Source organism: Neodothiora populina (assembly GCF_041146345.1).
Source record: "Neodothiora populina strain CPC 39397 chromosome Unknown canker_contig_17, whole genome shotgun sequence".
Classification (NCBI taxonomy): domain Eukaryota; kingdom Fungi; phylum Ascomycota; class Dothideomycetes; order Dothideales; family Dothioraceae; genus Neodothiora; species Neodothiora populina.
In genome coordinates, this window is record NW_027191406.1 from 768,649 (window position 1) to 788,123 (window position 19,475).

Below are 19,475 nucleotides of genomic sequence, written 5' to 3' on the forward strand. Positions count from 1 at the left end.
CGTCTTCCTGGTCAGTCTTCTGGCACCTTCAGTTTCAGAGAAGAATTTTTCGAATACGATAGCGACAGCGATGGCGATGATTATGTCGAGATGGACGTTGACGAGGCGGAGCTTCTTCTCAACACTCGTCCAGCCAAGAAGATGAGATTTGAGGAGAATGTGTTCCAGTCATCCACCCCGCAGAAGACTTCCACACCTTCCACCGCATCTCCAGCCACTCCTTCCACTCCTCATCCTAGTGCGAAACTGCAACAGCAGACCGCCGTCGAGCAGCAAAGACTTCGCAACTCCCAACACAAGCCCAAGAAGCCATCTGGTCTGCGTCAAGTCTCCAGCATAAGCCCAGCTGCTTTTGCCACTCCTCAGCAGATATCTGCAGCCACTCCAGCTCCAGCCTACTATCAGACCCCCGCTGCTTTGACCGACATCACAGAGATTACAGAGCCGTCTGATACCCCAGCTGCTCCGTATACCCCAGCTGTACACGCATCCTCTCGGGCATTCGCACCTGCTACCCCAGCCGCCCCAGCTACATCCATGTCTGATTCTCAGTTCAGCTTCGCTGGCGGGGAGTCGTTGTGGACGAGTATGCCCCACATCTTCAACAAAGACATGGTGGATGGAGCTCTTCAAGAGCACGATGATCAGCAGCAGATTCAGAGTGCTGCGTCACGTTTCGCCATTGCCTGCAACGATCGTCTCCGACGTGAGCAATCCGGCGAACTCCCTGTCCAGGTTTCAGCATTTTAGTGCTGTTCGTCAGTGGACTCAGCAACAATAGCGCAACTTTACGACTATCACGACAACAGTCGAGCACAAATTCTCCTCTGATTGAATCATCTTTCGCGCATGGCGTTTCTCGGTCATTTACTTTTTCGATGTCGTTCTCTGTCTATCATGCTGCTCATTGTCAAGACAACCAATGTTATCGTCAAGACATACATTCCTTGATCTGAATGCTTACCGTCAAGATAAGAATCGCAAAACACAACCTCTCTGGCTTGAATGCTCAGCTCGCTCGCAAGAGTTTGCAGCCGGCATAAAAACAGCCGAGACCTTGTTTCTTGTCTTCTCTGGACTTTGTCGGCATTGCAATATGGCTCTGTTACTGTTGAGTTGTGGTAGTGATTCGTTCACACGTTGGGGTTTCCTGGCTAGAGTACTAAGCTCGCTCGCAAGAGCTTGTAGCTGGTGCAACATAGCCGTTGCCTCTATGTCTACTTTTGCTGTTCAACATCATCGTCGTCATGGGGCTTTGCAAGCATGACAGAGCGCGGAGAACATGTTTTATCTGCGACACACCCTCTTGATCGCTTCTCCTGTGGTCGAGATGTGATGGCGACACATCGGTGCCCTCGGAGTCTCCTGGCTTGAGTGCTTAGTTCGCTCATTTGAGCTTGTAGCTGGCGCAATACAGCCGTTGCCCTTGCGGTCTCCTATTGTGTCCTAACATCATCGTCTTTGGCTGTATTTGTATGCTCGATCGATTTGAGTCTTTGCAAATTTCTCTTCATTCTCCTGAGTCTAGGTCTTACATGAACGAGCAGTGGATTCTTCACTTTTTTTTCTCGGGTTTTATGCTGGGTGGGCCATATCGGTTCAAGGGATATGCATAGGCGGCGTTTTTCTTTTCTTCTCCCAAACTCAATTCATGGGTTCTTTGTATCTCCGCAAGCAAGCGAGCACATGAGGGTCGTCTTCTGCTGTCAGCAAGTGTGTTTTGTTCATCAGCCCGGTTCTTCCGCATAAGATACCCCACTGGGAGGAAGGTTCAGCAATTACAAAAAAGTTCTGTGTTATTTCTGCTCTTTCTTCTCTTCTTTGCTCCTTTTTTTTCATTTGGTGATAGTCGTCAAGTGAGAATGCGTGATTGAGTTGGCGAGGCATCATACTGCAAGGGGTTCGTTTCGTCGTGGCAGAAAGCCATGCATATGCTCATTTGTGTCTGCCCGAGCAGTGAGTTCTATACCTGATAAACACAATCTATGTACAACCGTCACATACACCAAAGACACGGAGGATATCCCTGCGAAGAACGACTCCTTTTCCTTTCAAACAAGCTGTCATGCCCACAATCCATGTCTTCTCCGAGCTCCTTCGATCTTTGACCCTTCTTACTTCCTGTTGATCGTGCTATGCAGAGTATGCTGCCTAATAAACAAACCAATAAACCCACCGAGCGTAGCAAGCACAACAATCAGCACCCAAACGCCCCTCAAACTCTCCATATACCCGTCCTTGACGCCCGCCTCCCAGCCCCGCGGCACACGGGTCAAGTCGCCGATATCATCGCGGATAGACCGAATAATCTCCGCGGCGCCAGGCAGATCGCCGAATCTCGCCCACAGGGACTTCTTGAGGATGTTCTGGAAGACAGCGGACGCGAGCGTGATGCCTATCGTTGAGCCTGTGGAGCGGAAGGCGTAGCTCGCGGACGTGATGACAGCTTGGTGCTCGTGGCCGACGGATGCGAGGAGCGCGAGGAGGGTGATTGTCAGGACGCCGCCGTAGGAGCAGCCGTTTAGGTAGAGGATGATGAAGGGGGGCCAGACGGCCATGGTCGGCGTGAAGGTCACGGCGATCAGGACGACGGTTGTGATGGTTAGGATTATCACGATGATGTTCAGCGCGCGGTAGCGCCCTGTGGCTCTCATTATTAGGCCTGCGCCGAGCGAGCCGGTGGAGGCTCCGAGCGATTGGGGGATCAGGCGGACGCCGGCGCCGGTTGCCGAGTAGCCTTGCACCGATTGGAAGAAGATGGGGAGGTAGTAGAACATTGCAAAGGTGACCATTGCGAGGAAGAAGTTCATCAGGCAGGCCGCTGCTGCGGTTCTGTGGAGGAGGAGGCGGACGGGGATTATGGGCTCGGCGGCGTATTTGTCTTCGACGATGATGAAGCCGAGAAATGTGATGGCGCTCAGAGGCAGACTGACGAGAACCAGAGGATGGGTCCAGGGGACGATGTTGCCGCCGCTGTTCAGACCTAGTAGCAACAGCACCAGAGTAGTGACTAGCAGAAAAGCACCGGAAAAGTCGACACGAGAGATGCGGCTCTTGTCGGTCTCTTTGACGGGGACGTTGACGAAGATGCCGCCTAGGATGCCGACAAGACAGATGAAGGGGACCTGGATATAAAACGCCCAGCGCCAGTCGAAGTGGTCGTTCATGAATCCACCAAAGACTCCTCCGAGACCCATGCCGGCACCGTAGACGACATTGGCGAAACCTTGCCAGACACCGCGCTTACGAAGGGGAATCAGGTCACTCGCAATGAATACGGCCGTTGTGTTGATACACCTGTCAGGCCTCAGTCAGCATGTTCCGAAGGATCCAAGCGTCACAGTGCACTCACCCTCCACCAATACCAGCAATAACACGGCCGGCAATCAGCATGGGAGCATTCCGTGCGCTACCGCAGATGAAGGTACCAATGGCAAAGAATGAAGCAGCCCAGATGACTCCGGCCCTGCGGCCAAAGATATCTGTAAGTCTTCCCGATAATGGCTGGAAAGCAGCATTGGCAATGAGGTAGCCGGAAGCAATCCAAGACAAGAGTGTAGAGCTTTGGAATTGAGAAGAAATGGGCGAAGCGAGTGTAGCAACCATTGTAGAGTCTAACCAGGTAAGCTTAGTATCGTAGTCTGCGTGCTTGTGAGTCTTTCGTATACTACATACCTAATGCTGCGAAGAAATTGCCCATCCACATGGCGAACATGATGACCAGAATCTTCTTCAAACTATGCTCTTCAGGTAGCGGCTCAGCAGATTCACCTCCATCAGACACATCATCCTGCATTGTGCCATGGTTTGGTTGACTGGCAGCTGCATCTAACAGCGGTCTCCGCTCATCCTCCAAGGGTGCGGGCGGAACCTCTCTCAGTCCAGCATCATTAGTTTGCGGCATGATGGTCTGCCTCGATATCTCTGAGCTATTTCACGACTATTGGCACAGTCGAAAATAAAAATAAAAAGTTCGAGTATGTAGTGTAGGGAAACACGACTCCAGTTAGGCGTGGGCCAGTACTCGTATATGCAAAGTTCCGGAGCTAAGCGGACAAAAGCAGTAGTGGAGCGCCGGCACCCATAACTTTTTTCTTGCGAGAGGATCCTCCGTCGTTGCGGAACGGTTGTAGGCCTTGTTGGCCAATCACGTACGACGTTCATTCGGATGCCATTACCCACAGACTTCCGGGACTAGCAGGGGATATCCACTATTCGGACTTTATTGTATGGCCTTTGGAGATTAAGGCCGAGCGCTACGTCTGAGATGCGTCCTTTGTCTCCTTGGGTTTGCAATATATAAACAAGGGTGAAACATGACACGACTATGCTGGAGCCCGCGTTTGGCTACCATTTCTCTCCTTGAGATCTTCAATAGGGAGACCCTGTTACCGGTGCAAAGTGAACATCTGCATGCAGCACATGCATTGGTACCGTCAGTGACAGGGTCCTTCTATGATGACAGCCGCCAAGCAATGGCTGCCTCTCTTGTGGTCTGTGTCTGCCCCTCTGGGGCTTTTATTTAGACAGACTTTCGGGTGCTCCCTCTTGCAAGTACGAGCTCCAGGTCGTGTGCGAGCGTCATGGAACGTATCGTGGTCAATTCCTTGGTGCATCTACCAATATACTTTATGAAAAGGTAAGACCTGATCAGTGTGTTCAAGAGGACTGTTTGTGGGTGGAGGATCAATGTGTTTTATTTCTGAAAAGCTTGCGATTCCCTTTTCTAATCTTCTGGTCGCCTGTCGAAGAAGCAATAACCAGTGGTGAGCAACTTGGTCGCGAAATCTTCGAAACAGAGCGAGCAGCAGACCAGTACAATCTACTTCCATGACTCGCAGGAGTCGAACCTTGGCTTGAACATCGACAATATTTCAGAGGCTATCTCTGATCTATATCTCTGATCCATATCAGTGTGCATCTGATTGAACATCTGACGGTCGATGAACGTTGTTGACTGTTCTAGTATTCTCTTTTCTTTGTTCTCGAGTCCGCGTCGCTTGTCCTCAGTCGGACCATCTTGCGCATGCAATAAAGTCTCAGGAGGCTGAACTACGGCTGCAAGATAGTGAATATAAAGGAAGGGAAACCAATATTATCATGGCCTGGACCAGGCAAAAAAGGCGGACTGCGCCTTCAGGATATGAAAGAGTCCGATTGACCTTCCACGCGCTGCGGACGGCGCAATTGATATGCAGTCTGATCGTGGGTGGGATTATGTCGTTTTTCATGTACCACCTTAGTCATGATCATTGGGGAACACCGTGGACGTTTATTGTTGTAAGTGTATTTGAGCATTTCACGTCTTTCGTATCGAAACATTTTCTTTCTTTCCGTCCTCTTCGTTATTTGTATGAGAGTTGCGCGATTGCACACATAAGAAGATGCATCATAACACTCTTATGCTCATACTAATGAGGTACAATAAACAGCTAGCGACAGTATCTCTTCTGACAACTGCATGTCTGGTCCTCACCATCATGCTTCATTGCTTCCGAGGTCTGAGCCCGACCTTCAATCTCACGCTGAACAGCTGTCTATCGCTCCTCTGGGCTCTCGGATTTTCCATGTTGTCTTATTTCGCCTGGGCGACGACGCTGACCCATTCGTGCTCGTTGGAGCATTGGGACACTGGGCTCGGAGTCACGGTGTGCAGGATCTACAAGGCCGTGTATTCGTTCTCTCTGATCGGATTGTGAGTATCCCAACACCCTTGCTTTGCCACTTGCACTTGTCCACCATGTTCCTACCTCCAATATACTCTCCAAGTAACAAACTGATCGCCCAGCAGCATCTCGACTCTAGCCGCCCTCTTCTTAGACCTGCACATCCTAAACCTCTCCCGCCAGCGCGGCCAACACCACCGCATCGACTACGACGACAACAACAACAACAACAATGCCGCGGCCAACAACGGCCTGGTCGTCGACTACACCGACGGCGCCTTCGACCTCGACCTCGACGACAAACCGTACTCGCTACGGAAAGGCTGGAGGACCCAGACTTCCTCTGGGGCTTATCAACAGCAGCATTCGCGCGGGATCAGTAGTCTTGATTTGAACGACGATGATGAGGGGCTGGATGTCGTGCCGTTGCATAGTGGTGCTGATGGGACTGGGGCGAAGCAGAGACAGTGGGGCGGAGGGATTGGAGCTGGTGGCGTTGGCTCCACGGGGTATAAAGTCCCCTCTGGGCAGTTTGATGAGGACGATGAGGATGACGACGACGAGAGACAGCGAAGGGGTTGGGCGGATACGTCGTATCATGGCGCTGCTGCTTCGTCGTCGACTCGATTGCGAGGAGGGTTGTGATTGTCTTCTTGTTCTGGGTCTTCGGGGCAGTTTAATAGGATATGGTTCGGCAATGGATTCGAGATTTGGTGGCGAATGTGAAGGGGCTATCATTATTAGAGGACGAAAAAAAAAACATCATATATATTCTTCCGATCTGAAGAGACGAGCTTCTTTTCCTCTCTTTTGACTGCTCCTTAATCGCCGAGCTTCTGCATCTCATCAGATATATGTAGACCGAGGTTCATCAAAGAAGAGTAGACTGAGGTCTCACCGCAGCAGGACCCGAAGACGAAGAAGACGGTCTGCCTGCCCCACTGCTACCAGCACCAGAAGCGGGAGCGGAAGCAGAAGAATTCTTAACCCGATTAAACCCAAACACAGACTTCAATCTGCGCAGCTTAGAAGTCCTCTCTTTGTCCAGGCGTTCGGTCTCCTCTCGCGTCAGTTCGGGCATTAGTTCCGTGCCGAAGTCTTCCTCTGTTGCTATTTCTCCACCCTGTCTTTCTCTGCTTACTTCGTCGTTGTTTCCAGCAATAGCATTGTGCTCGACGAGCTCTGAACTCGCCCGACTTGGTTGCTGGTGCTGCTGTATAGCCGGGAAAAGACGATTTCTCGATCGTCGGCGGTGTTCGTCTGCGTAGCGCGCTAGAATGGTATGTAGGATCTTCCAAGCCGGGAAGCCGGCGTAGTCGCCCGTGGCGGATTGAGTGGTTGCGTTGCGCCAGGGGCAGTGTTCGCGATGCAGATCTAGGAGGTCGAGGGTGCGGTCTTCTTTCTCGTCTTCTTCATCTTCGTCGTCATCTGCTGCTGCTGCTGCTGCTGCTGTGCTGTCTGACCCATTCTGCTTTTCGTGGTTGGTAGTCGCTGCTGACGAGCTCCCGATGACGGGCGACGACGAGGCGGTTTTCGTCTTGTTGTAGTTGGGTTGGTACATCCATAGTCCCACTCTCTGGAAGCAGGCGTCGCAGCATAGCAGTTCTGTGCCGCAGTCGATGACGCCGTGCCAGCCGCACATGGCGACGACGAGGGCGCGCGCTCGTGCGGGTTCTGACGCTGCTGGTTGGGTGATGTGCTGCTGTGGGGTGCTCGGGGGCCCATTCGTCGGTGGCGGCGACAAAAGTGTGACGGGCAAGTCTGCGAGCAGTTTCTCAGGCGAAGGCTGCAGCTCTTCAGGCTTGATGTGCACAATCTGCAACGAAGACGATATCTTCAGCAAAACATTGTATCTCTCTCGTAATTCTGGTTGCCAGACCGAGGTCTTGACGATGGGCAAGCGGTAGATGTCGGGCTTGCATCCTGCTTGGCGCCACAGACACCCCTCGGCGTGGCCGTCGATAATCAGATCCTTGTATCTCTCTACCAGTGCCCGTTCCAAGTTCTCCGCCGCGTCGTCGTCGATCCCGTCTTCGTCTTCAGAACCATCCTCCTCCTCCAGGCCATCTCCATTCCCCACTCTACTCCTCCGCCGCCGTCGAGGCTCCGGGTCAACATCAACCAGAACCCGCTGTCCACACCCTCCCTTGCAAGAAACAGTATTAGTGTCCACGCAAGACCATCCTCGCTTGGCCCACTCGACTTCACCCACCGCCTCGGGTTTGGGATGCCACAGCGTGACTCTGCTGAACGTGCGCAGACGCGAGAGGAACAAATCGTGAGACCACGGCGCAAAGTTTGGCGGTTCGCGCGCTGGACGAGGAGGGGGCGCAGAAGGAGGATAAGCCGATACGGATGCTGGACGGACTCCTGTCCTGGCCGATGCTGCTGTTGTCGCAGTCGTTGTCTTGTTCGGTTGTTCTCTTGTCGAGAACGAGCGCACAGAAGACAGCGAGGTGCGGGAGGTGTTGCGATCTGTCAGAGTGCTGCGCAGAGATGCTTCGCCGGAGCGGATGCGCTTCGCTGCTGGCTCTGCCGCTGCGCCGGCGACGGTGATTCGGGATTCATTGACGTTGCTGGACGCGCTGGGATTTGTTGTTGCTGAGGGTGGCGGTGGTGAGGGGGCCTGAGAGGAGCCGAATCGACTGTCGAGGAGTCTATGGAATTTCCTCTTGGTTGTTGCCAGTGCCTCGGGCATATTTTGTTCTTTTGTTATTCTGTCTGATGTGTCGTGGTGATGTCGGTGTAAACACAGCTGCGAAGTCTGCGTGGATGGAAGCTGTTGTTTACAAAGTCAAAAGTCGGCTATAAAAGTGTATATCGGTGACATTCTTCTAAACACCATATAACCAAGGTATCTTGATGATACAAGTAGCCTTCACCCACGTCAGCGCAGCTGTCGCAATGTTGATACCCTGTTGATGCCCTGTGCTTTTCCGGGGGGCGGAGACATCCAACGCGCCAATCTAAAGTGTTATCCTCATGCAGAGTAGCAGCAAAAGAATCAGAAACAAAGCGGCTTCCTGCTATTGTCTCAGATGACAAACATTTGTATCCTGGAACCTCTGCGCTGGAGACCTCTGCGGTGCTGTGCTGTTGTCTTGTTCTTTATTCACTCTACTTAAAACTTGTTGCTATAAAAGAATGAGAATGACCATTAGTTCCACACACTATCCTGTATCCTTTTACTGTGTTTCATTCCTTCGGCAGCCCGTCATCTCGCCGCAACATCTCCATGAAGGGGGCAAGCAAGCATCTCGAACGTTGACTCGAGCGCCCAGTGCAGCCAGGGTACGGACTCCGTTATGTTATGCTTCCGCCACTGGTTCTTGCTCATCCATCGATTGATGACATATGGCTCGGCGGCGCCCATCACACGCTTCGACGACCCCTCCTTGAGCTTGTAAACCATACAAACCATGACTTGATGCTCTGGTCGCTCCTCTGGCTTCTTTCCGTCTGCCGGTGCGTTGTTCCATGACCCATGAATGCTGTATTCCCTTTGAGCTTGCGATGATCCCTTTGGTGGTTCCCGACCATTGAAACGAAGAGTGCGTCCGAATCGATCAGGGACCGAATCCCAACCTTCGAGGCCCGCTCTACTGAGTAGCGTTGCTCGCTCAACCTTTGCGTGACTCGACGGTCGGAAAGGGTGAATGCCATAATGTGGTGTGGCAGCGCCAGCCACTCGTCTGGCCGAGCTGGCCGGCACGTCGACCATGGCATGGTCGCATTCCGTGATCCAGTCACATATCCTTCGATCAACGCTCAGCTTCGCCAAAGATGACATCCATTGATCGGTCCCGGCATCAGAGTCGCCATCTGCTTCAGACAGAGGTATCGTAGAAGGACGCGCGCAGGCGTGTCGTATCTGCGCCAATGAGGTGCCTGGCCCCCCAGATGGTGGCAGTATAGCTTGGGCTATGCAATCGTGTTCTCGAACGTGTTGTGGATTGCCTTTTCTCATGCCAAAGCCCGAGTACTCAGGATGATGGCCTTCAAAAGAGTATATGTTCTCTATATCGTCGCGGAGCGGGCCCTATCCTTTGCACGATATAGAGTCTTCCAGATCCTGCAATATATGGGCGCGTACACTTCTCCCCAGAAATGCCGGTGCGGACACGAGTTGTGGACGACCACGCTTGAGGTCCGGTAAAGGGACCAACTTTCCAACGGAAAGCCCCACGTAGTCAGCTCGTTTCGACGTGGCCATCTTCTTTGTTCCGGGTAGAGTCCAGTTCGGCTCCTCGTCTTCAAACTCTGAATATGTGAGAGAAGACAAGAGAATTCGTCCAGCTTCGCTGACCAACACTGGCACCGTTCGCACAATGATATTTCTCACGATATCAATGTCCGTGCTGCCCAGTCTGTTGAACAATTTATCAGACCAATCGAGAAATTGGCCTGGTGTATGCTCATATCGTTCGCCGTCGGCCTTTTGACACTTGGGTATAGGACAGAAAGCGTGGCTGATGGGCGTTGAGAAGGGCCCGCGGAACCATTCGCAGGGACATGTCGAGTCTGGCAAGGGCAGGTGCATTGGCTTTATGCCGTACTGTATTGGTACATCATCTAGATTTGCTTGGAGATTCGGTGAGACGGGTAGACGATGTTCGTTTGGCGTGGGGTGTTGATGTGTCATAATGGCTACTTATATCCAAATACCTAGCTGAGTATAGACTTGCCCCATATGACGAATAGTCGAAAAATAGTCGAACAGCGAACCCTCTCGTGTTATAGTGTGTCGTTAGCGATAGTGTGATAAATCTACTGCAAGAGTCCTGTCTGACGGATATTCAATGGGCATCGCAACATGAACTGAAAGGCCAAAGTGCCGCAGTCAGAGCAGGAGAATGGCAACATGGCTGAGCAGGAGGGGTGTCATGGCAATCTTCGTCATGAAAAGTTTTCGCGACCGCACCTTCCCCTTAGAGAGAAAAATGTCCCTTGCCGTTGACGACCATAGGATGAGCCACGGCGAGAATGATCCAGAGAGACACAGGATCGGTAGCACGAGGCAATGTGTACAACATCTGCGTTGAATCATGGCTTCGGCGTCCAGACGAGCTGTGCATTGTCGAGTGATTCGAATATCTCATGGTGTGGGGTATCAGTATACAAGAAGCGAACATAGACTGCATCTCAAAAACAAGACTTCAGTCGAATCCCTCAAACTCCTCCTCGATGCCCTTTTCTTTGACAGCGGCGATCATGCGCTGCAGCTCCATCTCCTTCTCCAACTCGGCAGGGTTCATGGCCGCTATCCGCTCTGCTTCGCGCTTGCTGTGCTTCTTTTCTCGTCGCATGTCTCTCGTGGCCTTGATGTCCTTTTTGACGCTCCATGCCTTCTCCTTCTGCCTCTCCTCTTTCGTCTTGCTTTCCCTCGTCGGTCGTGGGTTCTTTTCCTTTTCCGCTTTGTATTTGGCCATCTCCTCCAGCCTGTGCTTTTCCCGCGTCTTGTCTTTGAACGAATATGTGTCGAAATCAATGTCAAGGCCCAATCGCTTGTCTCCCGTGAAGTTCTTCAGTTCGGGCATCTTAGGCAACCTCAACAGACCCCACGAGTTGGCCTGTTCGGTCCAGTCAATGTCCTCCTTGCGGAAAATTGATGATGCCGCGTGCTTGCTGTATGCTTGCACCCAACTGACGAAGGCCCTCTGCGCCTTGTCGTGGATAGAGCGGTCCTTGAGAACAACGTCTCGAATCTTCTGGGTGGCTTCCTGACCTGCTTTTTCCGTAGGTTTGATTGCCGGGGTGCTGAGTGGGTATATGGGTGTTTGTCGAATGCGCAGAAACTCAATGTAGTCCTCCTCTTTGCCCTCGTTCAGGAAGGTGACTGCCAGTCCTCGTCGCCCAGCGCGGCCGGCACGTCCACAACGATGTAGGAAGGTCTTGGGATCGCTAGGTGGGTCCAATTGGACAACCAAATCCACCTGGGGGATATCTAGTCCACGCGCTGCAACATCGGTGGTCAACAGTATTGACGGCGAGATCGAGTCGACGAACTTGTTGAAATTCTTGTTCCGGACATTGGACGGGTGCTTTCCGTGCAAGGGAACGACCGAGAAGTCGCTTGGTATTAATGATGGCATCACATACTGCCAGTAGTCAACGGCGGCACAAGTCGAGACGTAGAGGACGGTCTTCTGGGGCGGAGTGGGCAGATCAGTGAGTAATCGCCGTAGCGCAGGGATCTTGAGCGTCGGTTTCGTCACAAGGTAAGACATCTGTAGACTGGCAGGGGTGCGCTTGTCCTGCGCTCCAGAAGCACTCTTTACTTTGACCGCTATCCTCACAGGATTGCGCAGACCCACGCGAACCAGTTGATCCAAAGCCTCAGACACACTTGCACTGAAGAGTCCAGTCCTGCGTTGCTTGGGCAGTCTCGACAGGATCTTCTGTAGCGTGTCACTGAAGCCAAGATCGAGCAGCCTGTCCGCCTCGTCCATGACCAGAGCCTCAAAGGACGACTGGGGACAGTGGACGTGCGGCGAAGAGAGGACTTCTAGCAATCGTCCTGGAGTACCGATCAAGATATTCGGGCTTGTTTTGAGGAAGGTGGATATGTCTTGCTGCGCCTTTGTGCTTCCTCCTAGAAGTAGTTGCGGCACAACCTTGGGGGTGGAGGAGGGGAATTTGGGCAAGGGCGGAGCCTCTTCACCATCAGTCATGGGCACATCCTCATCCTGCGCTTTTATGGCCGCCATTGCAGCAGACGACGGAGGGTGGTATGCGAGTAATGATAGTAACACCGAGTGTATCTGCGTCGCCAACTCTCTGGTCGGGGAGATGATGATGGCGCCAACGTGGTGCTTCTTGATCGGGTCTTCCAGCCGTAGTAGCCGCTCAATGGTCGGTATCAAGAATGCGAGGGTCTTTCCACTTCCAGTCACAGCCTCGACGACGACATCCTTGTTTCCCATGAACAGCGGTATGGCACTGGCCTGGACGGGCGTCATGCGCTGGAAGCCCATACTGGAGATTGCATCCAGCATCCATTCTGACAAGCCAGGCGTCGGCCCTTGCCAAGCTCTTGCTGCCGATTTATCCACTCCCTTTGGCGCGCTTTTCGTCTTGTCCTGCGCCATTTCTGATGTTTCGTATGGTTGTGGTATGGAAAGGCGCAAATGTCTTTCCTGCAATAATAATTTGATCCGTCGGAAAAGTTGCTGCAAACAAGGCAAATTCTTATCTTATCGCTTCGGCACCAAACGCCGCCTCGGCGGTTCTTGAAGCCGAACGAACCTGCCCGGGCATATATCTGCGAGTACAGTCGATGACACACCTACTAACCATGTCACACGCATCATGTCGTATGAAGACCGTCTGGCTCTTGCCGAAGGCATCAGACAGGCTATACATGGTCTAGAGGACGATGACCCCATACACGGCTGTGGTGTGGCGCCACTGCGCATCATAGAAAAAAGACCATCCGATGTACTTTCGCTCGCGCACGTAAAACTACACACGTGGAAGTACTCCGAAGTATCGGTATGTTGGAGACGACTGTACGAGGAGGCAAGCCTCTGGAAGGTTGTGTCTGTCTTGTCTTCCGAGCGTGCTGTTCTGCCTCTCCGTCAACTAAAGCGCAAACGAAGTGGATCTCAGACGCCAGAAGTGAGCGGAATCGAGTCTGTCGACAATGCTACCGATTGGATGACCCATGTCGTACATGTTCTTGATATGGCCATCATTCTCACAGGTGCTCCACGTCGGCGACCTCTGATTCATCAAATCTTTGATTCACTGCAAGCATTTCTACCTGAGACTGTTGATCAGCCTGTTCATTTGCCTATGCCTCCTCCACATGTGCTTTCACAAGACACAATCGCTCGCAAGGTCAAACCTGACTTTCTAGCATTCCAAGCACATCTTGACGCCGGTCGAGGGCCGCTTATCATGTCTCACGCCATAGATGACTGGCCAGCAATCGCTGACACTAATCACCTCTGGAGCGATCCATCTTACCTGCTAGAGTCGACGCTTGGAGGCCGTCGTCTGGTGCCTGTTGAATTAGGCCGTAGCTACACAGATGAAGGTTGGTCACAGAAAATCATGACGTTCGGTGAATACATGCGGGACTATCTCCTTCAGCCAAGGCAGAAACAGACTGGTTATCTGGCTCAGCACGATCTGTTCGATCAGATACCAAGCCTGGCCGCCGATACGAGAACTCCAGACTACTGCTACACAGATCCGCCGCGGTCGGAGACGGTGCAGTCGACCACGACTACTGTCCGACTGGACGAGCCACTACGAAATGCATGGCTGGGACCTGCAGGCACCATCAGTCCAATGCATACGGACCCATATCACAACATATTGTGTCAAGTAGTCGGGTACAAGTATGTACGATTGTATGCTCCGTCAGAGACCCCTAACCTCTATCCGCGAGGAATTGACGAAGCAGGCGTCAACATGGAGAACACATCGCATGTCGATGTAGCATTGGCGAGAATATTGTATGGCAGCTTGTTGCATGAATCGTCTGCTCCGGCGCTGGAGTCATCAGATGAAGCTATCAGCAGTCGCAAAACAGAATTCGAGGCCAAGTACCCGCTCTTCAACAATGCTAGCTTTGTTGAAGGCGTCCTAGGTCCAGGCGAGTGCATGTACATTCCTACAGGTTGGTGGCATTATATCGAGAGTCTGAGCACAAGTTTCAGCATGAGCTTCTGGTGGAATTGAAGCACTAGAGTCATGAGATTGACTCGACGACTCGCCACGGTTGTGTCTGTTCCAACCAGAAAGACGACTGTACATTCGGGCGAAGCTAATCCAACCATCGGTAGACCATCATTGATACCAAGGTACTCGCAGTTCATAAGATACCTTATGGAAGCGAAAGCGGCTTCTTCTCCGCTTCGGACCCCGCGCTGTGGGGGGGTTTGATGCGGGGTATCGGCATACAAGAAGGACCACAACTCTACTGGACCTCGTTGCACTTTTGATCAATATCTATCGATTCGGTCCAATTGTTCTCAACAATGAAAGAAGGCAAAGAAAGAAGCACCCTTCAAATGGCTAGTGATCGACTCCAGGCCCTCAAAGCCACCATAACCGGCACACCAACCGTCATCTTCCCCGCCTTCGACGACCTCCCTAAAGTCGAAGGTCAACCTCAGGGCTGTTGCTGGGGTCTGTTCGACAATGACAGTGGCAAAAAGGACGAAGTCGGCACAATCAATCTGCTGACTCCTCCCGTTGTCCAATCTGCAGCCAAGGAGATCAAGACAGGCCGGCACGTACAGCTCGATTGGCCTCTGGAGAACGTCCAGTTTCCTGGATTCAATCGGAAGGAGTTTGGCCAGAAAATCCTCGATCATACCGAAAGTGGAATCTATGCCCTGGACGATGAACTTCATATCAACACCCAGTCAGGCAGCCAATGGGACAGTCTCAAGCATTTCGCTCATCAAAAGACTCGCATGTACTACAACGGTCTCGAACACTCCGAAGCCCTCAAGACGACGACAAACGGCACTCACAACTGGTGTGAACGAGGCGGCATCGTCGGCCGCGGCATCCTCGTCGACTGGCTACGTTGGTACGAGCACAAACACGGCAACCCCCCGTCGCCCGTGACCCGCCACGAGATCCCGGTCTCCGAACTGATCGAAACAATGAAATACCAAGGCCTCGAGCCCCGCCCCGCCGACATCCTGATCGTTCGCTCGGGCTACGTGCGCTGGCACAACTACTCGAACAGCGAAGAGCGCAAGCGCGGCACCCGCGACAACAACACCGCCATCGGCGTGCAGAACAACGAGGACACGGTCCGCTGGCTGTACGACAACCACTTCTCCGCCGTGGCGGGCGACACCGTGGCGTTCGAAGCGTGGCCGCCGCCGTTCGAGGCCGGGTGGTGCTTGCACGAGTGGTTGCTTGTGCAGTGGGGCACGCCGATCGGCGAGATGTGGGATCTCGAGACGCTGAGTCAGGTGTGTGAGAAGGAAGGCAGGTGGAGCTTTTTCTTGACTAGTGCGCCGCTGCATGTCAAGGGTGGGGTCGGCAGTCCGCCGGGAGCCATTGCCATTTTCTAGTCTTCTCCGTTTGTGTTGATGGCAAACACGAGGACTGAGGCGTGAGCGGATACGATCATTCCTGTCCTTTTCGAGTCGAGACGAGAGATTGACAATTGGCAAATACCGACACCCATGCATATGTGTATTGTATTCTATGACCGAGTCCATTCCCAAGCAGGGAAGAATGTCTCCATTTGGATAAGTAACAAGCAAGTATTATTCGGAGCTAGAACACGTATATATATAACCAACAACCTGCGAAAAGTCGTGTCCTACTCTTCTTCTTCTTCCTCTTCTTCTTCTTTCTCTTCAGCTTGACAGAAGTGTCCAACGTCAACCCCTGCCGAGATGAACAGTCGCTTACATACATCTATGCCGATTATGCCCCTGGAAAAAGGGAGAGGTGAAAGGAAAGAATAGCACAGATTTGCGGCCAGGGAAAAGTGTGGCGAAACTGGGCCTGCGCAATCACCCGCGTCTTCTACTCCTGAGCTCACGGCCCTGGATCTCAAGCGTCTTGCGGCCGTCGTCAAACACGCCCTTTTGAACCAGCGGCTCCTCGTTCAGAATCTCCTGCTTGGTTTCCGCGCTCTTGCTCTTGCTCTCCGCTCTCTTCGTGCCCAGAGGCGGCTCGAACCTGCTCCGCAGCGTCTGGATCATCTTGTAGAACCAATAGTAGTTGAGAACGTTAAGCACAATGTTCGAGGCCAGATAGCTCAGCGCCAGCCAGACGGGGAGTTCCCTGCGGCCGGCGAACTGCATGACTCCCGTAGCGTCGGCGAAGACAGGCACGCTGTCGGGCGACAGAGGCATCATGTCGTCGCCGAGTCCCGTGTGTTGCATCGCGTGCCAGATGTCTGTGAAGACGTAGACTGAGTTGATGCTGCCCCATACCAGGCGGCAGAAGAAAAAGGTGCTGATCAGGATGATTCCGTTTATGAGTTGGTAGATGGAGCCGGTCAGCTGCAGTTTGTCCATGAACCAGTGCATGTTCAGGGCTGGAGAGGAGAGCTCGTAGAGCACGAAGACGGGGCCGTAGTAGTTGAGGAAGGGACGCTGTAAGTGTTTGCACAAAAGATCAGCTCTCCATACGCGTTGCTCGACATGGCGGTTCTATCACAGAAAGAAACTTACGAATCCCAGGGAAAAGACGGTGACGGCAGAAATGGCGTGCATCAACATGCCGACACCGAAAATGTCAAGCCACCTAATGGTGATGATCAGATCCCAAATGAAGTATCCACCGGCGAGTCCTTGCAGCATTCCACTCGCGCCATCGTATCCCCATATCCTGCCCGCCCAGTTCATGTTCTTCCTCTCCTCGTCGTAGAAGATCAGATACAGCGCGACGCTGTTGACAATGAGCGACTGCGTCAGGGACACAGTGTGGACATCCCAGTTGATACGCGTGCGTTTGTTGAAGGCGGCGTAGCGCTGCGGCACGAAGAGCCGAGACAGAGCGGGCGAGATGTACGAGTGGATTGTCTGGTACATGCAGAAGGCCAGGAAGATCTCATGAATGTGGAAGGGCAGAGTGGGCAGGGCGAGGCGCTCTGCTATGGGAGTTGTTGCCTTGATCACCCACTCTGGCGCCGGTACTATGAAAGGGTCTCGCATGGTGTTCGTGGATGATGTTGTTGTTGTTATTGAGGAGGAGGAGAGAAATGTGGCAGCGGTATAGAGGTATGGGATGGAGTAATAGAGGGAAAGAGAGGGAGGAGAGAGGTTGAAGCTAGAACAGAGCGGGCTTCGATAGCTTCTATCGCATACTGTGACTGTTCTGCTCAAGTCAAGTAGAATAAAAGAACATTAATATCAATGATCAGAGAGAGATATGTGGCGATGCTGCTCCTGCACTTTGGGGGATCCCGACGTTATCGGGGAGGGAAGGTGACCCTGAGGTGATCTCAAATGTGGGGAAACGTCTATCTCGCTTCTGCTTCTATTAGCGACGCTACGCTAGCTACTTAGCCGTCATGCGGTCAAGTCATCGGTCAAGTCATCAAATGGGGTGATTCACCAGAGAGACAGAGTCATCGTTGCTCATGACTTTTGCAAGTTGTTCTGCTAAATGCATGTGTGCGTTGTCATCTGTTGTTGTGTCTGTAGTCTTCAAAGCACGCTCGAGGTTCTAGACAAGCCACGACGACGACACTTGTTAAGATCTTCCACACCTGCATGAGACATCGTGCGAATCTAGAACCATTGTCTGCATGACGATCGCACATCATCCTCAATCTCCGTCGTTTGATCATCCATCTCGCACGTCAAGTCATCTCCTCTAGTCTGCTAAACACCCGACCGATCCCTTCGTTTGTCGGTAAGAAAATCGTGTCGTGATTCGTGCCCGGCACCAAGACCGACTCGAATTCGATCATACCGTCAGTGACGCTGTTCCTCCAGCAATCTTCGAAATACTTTTGTCCGCCTTTGCCAATCAACAAGTCGGACTGCGCGAACAAGGCCATAACCCTCAGCTTTTTGGCAGGTGAATCTTCTGTTCTCGCTGCCTGCTGGACTTGCAGTTGTTCCACAAGCCTTGTGATATAGGTAGGGTAATCATCACAGACCCCCCACGGGCTTTCACCTTTCTTGAGGCAAAGCATGGCCTCCTGGCTTATCCCGCTGTTGTAACGGTCATTAGCAGTCTGCTCACCTCTAAACAGAGCATTTCCATAGACGCACCTTCTATCTTCTTCCCTGAAATAGAGCAATTGCAGTCTCTCTACCTCTTTCCTGACTTCGGGACTCATTCCATATGTCTGACTGATTTCTCTGGCCTTCTCTATCTCGGTCGCTGAGCTACTGTCATTCTTGAAGACACTCGTCAGGCTCGCGAAGACGCCACTGCTATGTCCCATGCTCGGGATGATGTTGTCTCCTATAAAGGTCTGAAGGCCACCAGTATTACTAACCCATGACTGGGGTAACTTGGACGCAACCCCTAGCAGGCCGGCCGAAGAATGTGTGGGATGAACCCAGGGAGCTAGAGATGGACACAAGTCAGTTTTCTCACCACGTTGGCATGTTCATCACAAGGCGAGTTCCTCGCAAGCATCATCGCCACAGCAGGAGACTACGGCGATTGCTACTTTCTCGAACCGAACATGATGAAGTAAGAATAGACCCACCTAGCATCGCAGCGAAAGGTCTGTCAGGACCAATTATCTGCGGCAGTCTCATCAAGGTGTTCAACAGATAAATGACCCCTGCACTGTGCGCAACAAGTGAGACGTGCTTGACTCCCAGTTTCGCTAACACCGCAGGCACCACTTCTATCCAAGCATCCACTCTGTGTTTGAGCGGCACGGGAGTCGAGCCTCCGAACCCAGGTCTAGAATGTCAGTATAGGTAAAGTATGCAGCTTGACAGATCTATTGTCACGCATCTGGAACTCGAACCCGATCAAGTAACAAGAAACATATAAAACAAAACAAAGGATCTCTCACCTATCAACAAAAATAACCCTCACACCAGCTTTCCGCGCAGCATGATCCAGTTCAAGCACCATGTATCTCGATCCAGCCATAGGTGAGCAGTACAAGATCGTGGGCACCGTCGTCGAAGACCCATCGTTGAAATCCGTCGTGGTAGAATAAGTCACGCGCAGGGGAGCATCGTGCAGATCTGTTGGTGGAATCACGAGGGATTGGTGGAATGAGGTGCTGCAGACGTATTCGATGGCTTTGTTTGTCGCGTCTGTTTTTGGCGATGATGATGATGATGCTGCTGTTGCAGATGTTGATGCTGGAGTTGCGTGCGGCATAGTGTCGAACTTTTCTTT

General features: G+C 52.4%; 8 protein-coding genes across 8 annotated transcripts; 3 read left to right on the forward strand and 5 right to left on the reverse strand.

The window, feature by feature from the left end:
- Positions 1-2,114: 2,114 nt before the first annotated feature.
- Positions 2,115-3,904, reverse strand: AAFC00_004179 (uncharacterized protein; the record flags this gene model as incomplete). Its single annotated transcript, XM_069343775.1, has 3 exons — positions 2,115-3,297; positions 3,353-3,614; positions 3,676-3,904. 3 exons carry the CDS (start codon positions 3,902-3,904, stop codon positions 2,115-2,117), a joined length of 1,674 nt encoding a protein of 557 aa, XP_069202326.1.
- A 1,313-nt stretch (positions 3,905-5,217) lies between these two features.
- AAFC00_004180 (uncharacterized protein) lies at positions 5,218-6,311 on the forward strand (the record flags this gene model as incomplete). The annotated part of the gene is made up of 3 exons (XM_069343776.1): positions 5,218-5,280; positions 5,433-5,695; positions 5,792-6,311. 3 exons carry the CDS (start codon positions 5,218-5,220, stop codon positions 6,309-6,311), a joined length of 846 nt encoding a protein of 281 aa, XP_069202327.1.
- A 226-nt stretch (positions 6,312-6,537) lies between these two features.
- AAFC00_004181 (uncharacterized protein) lies at positions 6,538-8,364 on the reverse strand (the record flags this gene model as incomplete). The annotated part of the gene is made up of 1 exon (XM_069343777.1): positions 6,538-8,364. The coding sequence occupies one exon, from the start codon at positions 8,362-8,364 to the stop codon at positions 6,538-6,540; it is 1,827 nt and encodes a 608-aa protein (XP_069202328.1).
- A 2,458-nt stretch (positions 8,365-10,822) lies between these two features.
- Positions 10,823-12,754, reverse strand: AAFC00_004182 (uncharacterized protein; the record flags this gene model as incomplete). The annotated part of the gene is made up of 1 exon (XM_069343778.1): positions 10,823-12,754. One exon carries the CDS (start codon positions 12,752-12,754, stop codon positions 10,823-10,825), a length of 1,932 nt encoding a protein of 643 aa, XP_069202329.1.
- Positions 12,755-12,974: 220 nt separating this feature from the next.
- Positions 12,975-14,354, forward strand: AAFC00_004183 (uncharacterized protein; the record flags this gene model as incomplete). Its single annotated transcript, XM_069343779.1, has 1 exon — positions 12,975-14,354. The coding sequence occupies one exon, from the start codon at positions 12,975-12,977 to the stop codon at positions 14,352-14,354; it is 1,380 nt and encodes a 459-aa protein (XP_069202330.1).
- A 299-nt stretch (positions 14,355-14,653) lies between these two features.
- On the forward strand, positions 14,654-15,709 carry AAFC00_004184 (uncharacterized protein; the record flags this gene model as incomplete). Its single annotated transcript, XM_069343780.1, has 1 exon — positions 14,654-15,709. The coding sequence occupies one exon, from the start codon at positions 14,654-14,656 to the stop codon at positions 15,707-15,709; it is 1,056 nt and encodes a 351-aa protein (XP_069202331.1).
- Positions 15,710-16,159: 450 nt separating this feature from the next.
- Positions 16,160-17,308, reverse strand: AAFC00_004185 (uncharacterized protein; the record flags this gene model as incomplete). The annotated part of the gene is made up of 2 exons (XM_069343781.1): positions 16,160-16,747; positions 16,826-17,308. The coding sequence occupies 2 exons, from the start codon at positions 17,306-17,308 to the stop codon at positions 16,160-16,162; spliced, it is 1,071 nt and encodes a 356-aa protein (XP_069202332.1).
- Positions 17,309-17,958: 650 nt separating this feature from the next.
- Positions 17,959-19,457, reverse strand: AAFC00_004186 (uncharacterized protein; the record flags this gene model as incomplete). Its single annotated transcript, XM_069343783.1, has 4 exons — positions 17,959-18,316; positions 18,377-18,677; positions 18,823-19,025; positions 19,141-19,457. The coding sequence occupies 4 exons, from the start codon at positions 19,455-19,457 to the stop codon at positions 17,959-17,961; spliced, it is 1,179 nt and encodes a 392-aa protein (XP_069202333.1).
- Between the last annotated feature and the right edge of the window lie 18 nt (positions 19,458-19,475).